This window comes from Argentina anserina, chromosome 4 (assembly GCF_933775445.1).
Source record: "Argentina anserina chromosome 4, drPotAnse1.1, whole genome shotgun sequence".
NCBI lineage: Eukaryota > Viridiplantae > Streptophyta > Magnoliopsida > Rosales > Rosaceae > Argentina > Argentina anserina.
Genome location: NC_065875.1, coordinates 11766929 through 11777093, shown reverse-complemented (window position 1 = coordinate 11777093; position 10165 = coordinate 11766929). Strand labels below are relative to the sequence as shown.

Below are 10165 nucleotides of genomic sequence, written 5' to 3'. Positions count from 1 at the left end.
AGGGTACCTTCTAGGCCGGTTAGTCAACACTGATGTTTAACATAATTCGAGAAAATAAGATAATAATTGAAACAAAATGTGTTGTAGAAACTATTCAAAACTCATAATTTTTGGTTAAAATGTAAAAATTGTAAGATAGTTGAATAGATGTGACAATTGAGAATATATTGAGGAATTATGAATATTCATTATAAGAATTAAAGCTCACCACAAAAGTAAAATATTGTATGTAAGAGTCATATAGGTCCTTATTTCATTACCAAAAAAAGAAAAAAGAAAAAAGAAAGAAGAGTACAATAGCTTGAAAAACTAGATTGTTCAAGTGTAGATCAATTTTCAGGATTTTAAAGGCTTTTTATTCTGTTCATTACGAGGACGGCCATGATCCTTTTTTGGTTTTGCTGGGTTTTCCCCTTCTACCTTCATCTTTTTGTTGCCAGCATTTTCTTCATCTCCATTAGTCAAAGCCTTCCTCACTTTCATCATTTATAAGTCTTAGCAGTTTCATCCTCCAACAATGCAAAACCAAAAATGACGGTTGATAGATGGTTGTTAGAACCCACAAATAATACTAAAGGCTTCCCATAGTGATTAGTTAGGTGGGTGCTATCAAATGCCAACACATCTCCAAAGCAATAATAGTCCTGGAACAAAGTTGAGTCTCTTCGGAACAAGTTAGCCAACCTATCAGCGAAATAGTAGTCATAGTTAATAAAGATTTAAAAAGATAGAATAGGAAGGGAAAGACAAATTCAGACCTTTTATTCGCATCTGTTGTATACTTAAAAAATAAGTTCTTATCTTCAACAACTTTTCTTTCAAGATATGCAAGTGTAGCTTTTGAATCCCCTCCAATTATGCTTTTATGTTTGTTTGAATCTAACTTGTTGTACAAGTCTTTAATAGTGAAGCCAACTTTTAAAAACCCTCTAGCTACATCACTCATATGTTGAAATGAATGACAAGTCCTAATTGGTACACTCTGCATTAATTTGGCCAAATCTAACTGAGAATCTGGAACATTACGATGTGACCTGAGCAAATGAGTCTGGTGTGGCAGTACAAGACCATGGGAATGATTTGTTCTAAACTTCATCACCACATTCGAGTTTTTCTCCTTAAAGTACCTTATCTTGAACATACATGGGCAACTGAATCTAGTCAGTTTCTTTGGCATGTGGACCCTCTTTCTGTTGTCCATATTTTTTTTATCGCCTTTGCCCTTCAGCTGAACAAACCCAATAGCGGATAGTGATTCTCCTAGTTCTTGAACTTGTTCACTTGTCATATCTTGTAACATCATAACCCATTGATTTAGCATAAGCATAGTAAAAATCCTATGCGTCTTCAATAGTTACAAACTCAGCGCCTAGAAGATCTTCTGATAACAACTTATCATATTTGATACCATTATACTGTGAACTACTATGTGTCACCTCCTGTTGAGGTTCATCTAAGTCTTCCTCTAACATCTGTAATTTTATTATATTATTAATAACAGAAACGAAATTATTATCACAAAAATATTTAAAAAAATTATCAAACTTATACAAGACAAAGGAGAGGAAACCAACAGTATGCTCAAGTAGAAATACTTTTTCAAAAGATTCATCTTCAATATCTAAATCAACTTCATCAACAACATCAGGTTGTGGGGGTTTTGTAAAGATTTATTTCCCCCTGACCGAAGCCACCTGAACCAGGTCACTTTAAATATATAATTTATAAATCTATTCTTTTCGGCGCTCACTAACTTATTATTTTTTTTTTTTGCATCTTCTAACTCCACTTCCCTACACATTAATGTATTTAAAATTAACACATATCATGTCATCACAATCACCAAATACATAATTCATTCTACGAAAAAATAAGACTTATATGAAGAAAACATCTACTTAATACTTTTTTCAGGCTAACCTAATCTTCTTAGCTTGTGCCTCTCTCCATTTAGCTCTAGCAGTAAGAACCTCGACCGATGTCATTGCAAGACTAATAGTTATGCAATGCAAACAATAAATAAATATAGGTGGGGAAGCAACAGTACAAAATAATATAAATTACAATATAAGAAAAATTCATCACTGACATAATGTAAGGACTGTATCAATTTCAATTCAAGATGCAAAAGGTTAAGTGTAGCTGAGACGCGGAAATTATAAGAATTAGAATGTAGCATGAACTTTGCTTTGATAGTTAAGTTATAAGTATCACCCATTTCTATTACATTGTTTGAGACAATTCTCTTCCAATATATTACCAAATTCTGTTAATATGGCTATGCTAAGTGAAATAATCTTGTTTCCCGTAGCATTCTCATTTACTAAGCTTAATGATTATACTCTAGACATTTAGTATAACTGTTCAATAAAAACATGGTTCCATTACAGAGTAAGAATTACAAAAGTTTCATTACATTAAAGATTGCACACCTGATATACATTTTAAGAAGACTAATTAACAGGTTTTCCGAAATCTGTATTATTTTCTGAAATCAAAGCCTCTAACACCATTAATGATGATTTCAAACTTAGAATGAAACAAGCTAGTACCAGCATCCACTATATCACTACTACTAATTTTACAATTTGAACACTCACAATCCCAAGAATCTGAATTGAGATTACAGACCTAAGTTTTATTTTGAAATAAAAAATAGAGGTGGGGGTACCTGAAACTTTCTTGAATTCAATAGCCGCCCCTATATGATCAACTCAATCTTACGACTGGATTGAAAGCGGCAAGATCGACAAAAAAGAAGAGTAGCCCAACTTCTTGTCCGAATTGCGAAACAGATTTTGCCCAAACCCTATTCTTCTTCGATTAAAACTAAATGATGCTCCCTCTCTCTCTATTGGAAGGAAATTGGGTCGTTCATTTCTTTATTGGAAGCCAACTCGAGAATGGGGCGGGGAGGAAGAAGAAGAAGAAGAAGAAGAAGAAGTTATTTCCTCCATTGTGCGTCTATTGAGTGTTCTGCCTTATTATTATTATTTTTTCTATGGTGACCCGGTCATCCGGTACTCACCTCTCTTTGAATATTTATGAACCATCATATATGATACAGATCCAATGGTCAAAATTATTCCAAAAACACCAGTATCTAATACCCCCCAGGCCCCAATACTGTATAATTTTCCCTACTTTGAGTGCCGTCTCTCCTTTAACTCTACATGCTAACTATATAGAGTATTTTCCCTCCCATATATATACTAGTTAGATTGGCGCATATGTAAGTATATGAAAAATTAATATGATTGATTCCTTGAAACTTAAAGCTAGGCATTCTAGAATCATCAAATAAGCACAGTACCTTGGTGGCGTTTTGTATACTTGTTGCCCCAGGTTAGTCGTGTATTTTCTCAGTTAATTTTGAAACCATATATGTGTTCTTTCATCACAAGTATAACTGTACGCCACAGCCACCATGCCATCTAGGCAGACAGCTACATAGGCGATCGAAGTGTATGCCGCTCCAGCTGTGGATAACAGGCATCTGAGAGACATACTTGGATATAACTTTTTCGGACTTAATTTCCAGTTACCAGAGACCGGAGTCGCATCCATCAGCATTTTACAGAACCTTATATGAGAAGGGATCGAGTTGAGTGTCCCCTAGAAGGAACTAGGCCATAAAGCTGAGTTCAATCTGTCTGTTAGAATATTAGTCAACTAAACTTGATATTATGTGTCAACTTCTCAAGTATTCTTTGTACATGCACACAATGTTCTACTAATCTTATAAGCTCATTCAGATTGATGTCATATTCTTTATAAGCATTCTTTTGAATACACACAAGGTTATTCCTGCAGTACTGTACATCTTTTCCTTAGCTCTGTTCTTCCAACCCGTAACTCTATTAATCAAGAATCTTGGAAGCAATCAATACGTTACGGATCCACTTTGAGCAGAATTGGGTCTCATGACTACAAAACTAACAAGATTCAAAACTGATTCGATGCAATCGATATATCCGCACTGCCAGCTTAGTCGCAAAATGCAAGGATTTCTATGCGGATTACTGAGATTAGTACTATAGCCTGAGGCTGAGAGCAGCACAAAAATTTGCAACTGACTTTCTTCTACAAAACAGTGCAGGCAATGAATCAACCTCATCAGCCAATGCATCTTCACTTTGATCACAAAGAAACAGTTGCAAAGCTACGTATATATAGCAAACTATGCAAAGTTTTCTAAAGAATTAATGAGAAATGTTCTACTCAGTGTTCGCTGATGGACTAACTGAGTATTCAACTTTGTTAAGTGTCGTGAAGATCGAACTTATTGAGGAATGGGGAGGCGCTAGCTAAAGCCACCCAACTTGAGCATCCAATAGAGTCATGATTCCAGGACATGGCCGCCATATCTAATACTGTACATATTTTCTTCTCCACTGGAGACAAAATTATACAAAGAGGAGGACCATGTTATCAAAAACGCTAGCTGGGAAATAATCCAGTAAACCTAGACAAGCAGCGATCCTTTCCGAGTCTGAAAAAGTAGTCCCTCACCATATTTATAGCTTCGATTTCAGACTTACGAGCAAAAGGGTAACCCACAGTATGTGTATACAGATTAACCATAGGTATGATGAGTACGATTTCCGCACAGACAAAGCTAGTTAGCTCCGACCTACCTTACGTAGAAACCAAGATGGAGGAGGAGCTTAATTGCATATATGAACCTGATCTCGATTTGTTCAAACTTTTCTCTCTGCCGAAAACAAAGAGGCCATTCAGTGAATGATCGATCGGAATCCAGTACTCTGGTCCTAGATCAGGCTTGCTGTGAAAACTTAACCTTTTACCTTATATTTCCTATTTTAGGAGGAAGATAAACAGAAGATAAATCACTCAACTTCTTTTTTTTTTGCCAGAAAAAGAATGAGAGAATAAATAGGGAAACTTAAACCCTCTCTCTTAATACTGTTAACAGACAAGACAGTCGTCGACGCAGCTCAGTCGTATTTCTCAAACCTAACAACTCACAACTCAACTCATCTTCTTCTTCTGTTCCTTACCTTCTACTTTTCTTCAAAGCCGATTTTGTCATCGATCCCCAAGTCAGAGATTTTCCTCTGTAATTTATTCCCTTTCAAAAATTCAACTTCTCAATTGTTTCCTTCATTCATTCCAGGCATTCCAATTTCAATTTATTATTAATTTATATTCTTCTTCTTCGACTGCTTGTTCTATCTGGGCTTAGGGTACTTGGATGAACCTGCGCCGTCATAATTGATTTAGCCTGGAGAATTGAAATTACATATTCCTCAGCTGATTATTTTCAACTGGGTTATTTTCCTACCCTACTATGCTATCTCCCCAGAAAAACCCAACTGGGGATTCGCAACCTCCGCCGGAACAGCCACAATTAGCTTCAAATGCTAAACCCGAGAACCCTCCATTCTTTTTAAGGTGATTATTTCATTTCCAATTTTTTTCATTATTTTTGTCATGCTTTGTTCTTTGTTTTCATTTGTAATTGTAGATGGACAATGACCACAGCCTCCATCTTAGTTCATTCTGAATTGCTTTTGCTTCAACTGTCTTGCAATTTCAAATTCGGGGTAGAATAAATTTTGTAGGTTCAGTTTTGCATGACGCATTTGGTCTGAGAATTCAATTATCTAGGCTGCAATCTAAATCCCAATTGTACTTCAATCCCATTCAATGAACTATTTTTGATCCCTCTGAATACTTTTCGGTTACTGAATGTCATGAATGGTGCTGCTTTGTGCTCTAGCATTCTGTTTTTTTTTTTTGTGTGCATTCTGTAAACATATTGTAATTTTTTTTTGTTGGGTCTCACAGTTCCTTAAAGATTTTAATGTGTCAAATAATGAGTTGCAATTCATTTATTTTGGATTATTTGCTGCATTGCATCCATCTAAATGCTAAATAGTTCTATTTCAGACAGCATGTTCTCGCTTGTCGTCAGAGGGATGTCATCTCTAACTGGCCATTTCCGAAGAAATATTTGCATCTGTGTCTCAGTTACGGTATCAAGGAGGTGTTGCCACCCCTTGAGTCCCATAAATCAGCTCTGCAATCAATTAGAGGAGTTGTAAGTTCTAATTGTGCTCAGCAAGAAGATAAGGCTGATGATCTCTTTCAGAACAAGTCATTGGGTACTGTTGTGCCAGAGAATGAACGTGAATGTGTATTGAACACTGAACCATCACTATCAGAAATTTCGATCCAGTATTGCCCTTCTTCTCCCCCAAATAGAAGTCATGAGCGTGAACAAAATGAGACTAATTTGAGTTCTGAAGTTGCTTCCAGTTCCATTTTCATATGTTCAACAGGTCAGCCTTCAGCTACAGTGTCAAACTCACGAAGGAAGAAGAAGAATGGTTTTAGTCCACATATTGGTTCCAGTTCCAGTGTCATAGTTTCAACGGATCAACCTTCAACTTCAATACAAACTACAACTACGTTGAGTTCTATTAGGCAGCAGAGTCGTAAGGAAAGACGGCGTAATGGAAAGCTGAAGAAGCGGACGATGGCTGCTATTTTAGATGTAGCTAAGCCATCTACATTAGAAGATCTTCTTAGAATTAAAAGATTGTGCTGTGTTTCTGGTGACCCTTTTGAGCTGGATGGTGAAGAAAAGAAATGTATCATTGATGATGAAAATAATTGTGAATCTGACCTAACCAAGGATAACTCGATTGAAAAACTTGAAGAGGAGTGTGAAGCTGCTAATCTCAGTACGCAATCCAGACAAAGATTGGTGGTGAAGTTCAACTTTAGCGGATGCAAATCCAATGTCTAAAACAAGAATGATACAACTTGGACTACTATGGATGGAGGTATCATCTCGGTTTTATGTTTTTCTTCTATAACTGACTCTAGATAACAATTTCAAAGCATTAGATGTAGTGTTACAACCATCAAAACTCTTCTTTTTATTTATTTTTCGTTTGCAAGAGACAATCATTAAAACTCTGCATGTAATGTGTACCACAAGAATGACCTCAATGTGAGATATATAACTATACACTGGTAGTATCCTTATCAGATAAAAAACGAAAAGAAAGAAAAGGACTGATAATGTCTTCAGATGTAGTTCTACATAATTTGTTTCGTCTTTATGTGCATATGTGTGGATAATATATATGTCTAGTTCAGGAGTGTCCGCTATTAGTTAACTTCTATGAATATTAGAAGTACTTCCTTCTGACATATTATATAACTTATCTGTGTTAAAAAGCAGTCAAGTTGGTGGGTTTATGTCTTGGATGTTGTATATTCCTAATTTAATATACTTGGTTTTTCTGGAAAAAGTAAGTTCTAAAATTGCCGAAACATTGGAAATAAGGTTGCTTGCTGATTGAAATGGAAAAGGTTAATCGAAGCTCATTCCTCAATAGCTTATATGAAGGTCAATATAATGGTGTGTGTGTGTGTGTGAAAGCTTATTTATAGTAAGGATCAAGTGTTTTTCTCATTAAATATATGAAGTTAATTGTTTTTCTGCATATGCAGTAAATCGGTCATTTTACTTTTGTTTATTCGGTACAATAATAAACATATTTCAATTTTTATATAAAAGCACCTATAGAGTTTTTTACTCGCCATAATTTCTGTCTTAATGCTCATAAAGATTCAATACATATTTAGTCACGTAGTTGATGCTTACATAGAAAGGATCAGTAATACACTAAATCATCTTCTATCTATGCATCCTTGTTGAAGTTCTATTAAAAGTGTGCTTGTGGTTTTGACAGGTTTAGGTAGAACAGTTAGTTTTAATGGCTGTTTTGGGACATTGAAGAAGGGTGGCTTACATATATACATGAAGCTGAGCTAAACCAGCTACTTTTTTTGCCACAAATTCCGTAGAACCTGAATTTTCCCCGTCAGGATGATAAAAGCAAAAAAGAAAGTAGTTGGTGTTTGCTGAAGAGGGACCAAACACAGAGATACAGAGAGAAAGACAGACGGAGAGAGCTAGCGGTTATCTCTGTCAAGTGTATGAGGATATTTCAGGGATTCCTTGACTGAATATACATGAATTTGAGTAAAACTTTACGTGAATGATGAGTTGGTCACTCCTGTGATCTAAGTATGCTACCTTAGGATGGTTTCTTATTGCTATGGAAATTCATGTTGGGTATTAATGCCGTATGATGATCTTAGTTTGTCCAGACTGCCTCTTTGACCAAGGATGTGCTTGAAGATCTTGGACAACATTCTTGTTTACAGATGACCACACAATTGTTCAAGCTGCTACTTGGGATGTCACTGTTAGCGTCACCTCTAAATGTTGCAAATTACAAATGTTCAGAAGTTGGAAGCCTCCGTTGTACACCCAGTTCCTCGGTTCCTGATGTTCCTATTATTGCTTAGGGATATTGTCTGATTATGACATTCTTAAGGTTCAAGAGTTGCTGAGGGACCATCCCAGGTTTGCTCTCAAAGTTGACCTCATGAAAGCCTGTATGGAGACTTTATTCTAAGCAGTTTTGGATCTTTCATATTTTTCGTTAAATTTTGTTTGCCTGTATCTGTCATAGCTACAGAAGTTCTCTGAAGAGAAAATTTTACATGTGACTAATAAGCCGTAAATGTAATTTTTAGAAATAGAGTAATAGAAGTAGTTCTACTTGATGGTGCTTTTATTTCTAGGATCCACTTCTCTCTTTATACATGTTCTCCGAGAAGCCTCACTTTGCTGCATTTGGTCATTCATTTTCCCATCTCACAATGTGGAATTATGGTCTCATAAATTCCTCTCTGCTTATAGTTTTGACGATACCAAGTGACAAAGTGCGAAGTACTATGACCTAATGATTTTGGCTTTAGAGCTCTAATTTAAAGAACTAGAAGAGGAACAATCAAATAACTAAAATATTAGCCATGATATTGGCTTTCCTCACAATAAGTACGAATAATAAGAGTTTACGAGGTATTCCGGTACACAGAATAATTATTTCGCTAACGCATGTCGGAAGTAATTTTATCATAGTCACGACCAACTAAGAGAATTTTTTTTGGTACTAAAGAGAGTATGTCTGATACCATAAAAATAGTGGCAGGATCAACTCAATAAATATTTTAAATAAATAAACAAAAAAAAATCTTCTATTTGAAAAGAATAAACAATAATATCTTAAATGAAACCGACCCTTATATATCCAAAATCAGCAAACTCGAGTTTTGTTTTGGCACATCGCCGGGAAATCGCCGAGCTGAGAGAAGAAGGGGATAAGAGGAGAGACTGTTGAAGTTGGACCTCTTAGAGTAGCTCTGTGTCCGGTAAGTCTCTCCGCTTGTTTTGTCTGGCTTCATCTGCACTAGTTTTGTATTGGGTCATTTCCTGCTGAAACTGCTGTTTTGATAGGGATAAGGCTTATGATTATGTCTTATGGTCCTAGTTTGAGTACAATGTCAACCAAATTTTATGGTGGACTAGAACTGCTACTTCCCTGTTTGTTCATGTTGTCTTGCTTTTCCTTTCCATTTGGAGAGACCAATTTCCTGCGCAAACACAGCTATAGTCAAAGCCATTTTCCATGTAGTCTTGTATCAAGTTATGGTGATATTGTTTATGGTTAATTTGGTTCATACTTCATACTATATCTCATGCAGTAGCTTCATTACACATACTGGGCATCAGGGCATGGTTGTTGATATTTGAATGAGAAACTATGGTATTCATCTGTCAACTATGAAGATATGTACTGGAGAGTTAATAGACCTAAGAGAACTTCTCTTATCGTAGAATCGCAGAGATTCTCCACGAGAAATTTGTAATTAGTTTGAATTTAGTTATCCATGGTTTTCTGGTAGGCATTTCTAGTTTGAATATTCACATACAAATTTTAACATACTACATTTTGGATTGGAATTTTATACCAGCAGCAAGAGTTGTGCAATAGCCATGTTGATTCTTCTTGCATAATAATGAGTTGTCTGATGCACTTCCATCTGTAACAATGGTTTTGTATGTTTCCCTTTCTTGATTCCATTATTAGTTAAGATTTAAGAGGTCATCAAATGGAACATTGTTCACATCCTCCTCATCACCAGCAACCATGTTTATCCTTTCAGTTAAGGTTATCATTTGATTCATTTCCAATTGAACACCATAAGAATCATTGTACCAGTCTCAAAATCCTCGAGTGTTATTATTTTACCTTCTTTTTTTTGGAGAGAAAAC

The 10165-nt window shown here is 35.7% G+C and overlaps 2 protein-coding genes across 2 annotated transcripts; one reads left to right on the top strand and one right to left on the bottom strand.

The window, feature by feature from the left end:
- Positions 1-482: 482 nt before the first annotated feature.
- Positions 483-1288, bottom strand: LOC126792178 (protein FAR1-RELATED SEQUENCE 5-like). Its single transcript, XM_050518656.1, has 2 exons — positions 759-1288; positions 483-684 (listed from the first exon to the last, which is right to left on the bottom strand). Exons 1-2 carry the CDS (start codon positions 1286-1288, stop codon positions 483-485), a joined length of 732 nt encoding a protein of 243 aa, XP_050374613.1.
- Positions 1289-4948: 3660 nt separating this feature from the next.
- On the top strand, positions 4949-8593 carry LOC126791501 (uncharacterized). Its single transcript, XM_050517960.1, has 3 exons — positions 4949-5415; positions 5914-6812; positions 7731-8593. The coding sequence occupies exons 1-2, from the start codon at positions 5312-5314 to the stop codon at positions 6773-6775; spliced, it is 966 nt and encodes a 321-aa protein (XP_050373917.1). The 5' UTR covers positions 4949-5311; the 3' UTR covers positions 6776-6812; positions 7731-8593.
- Positions 8594-10165: the final 1572 nt, after the last annotated feature.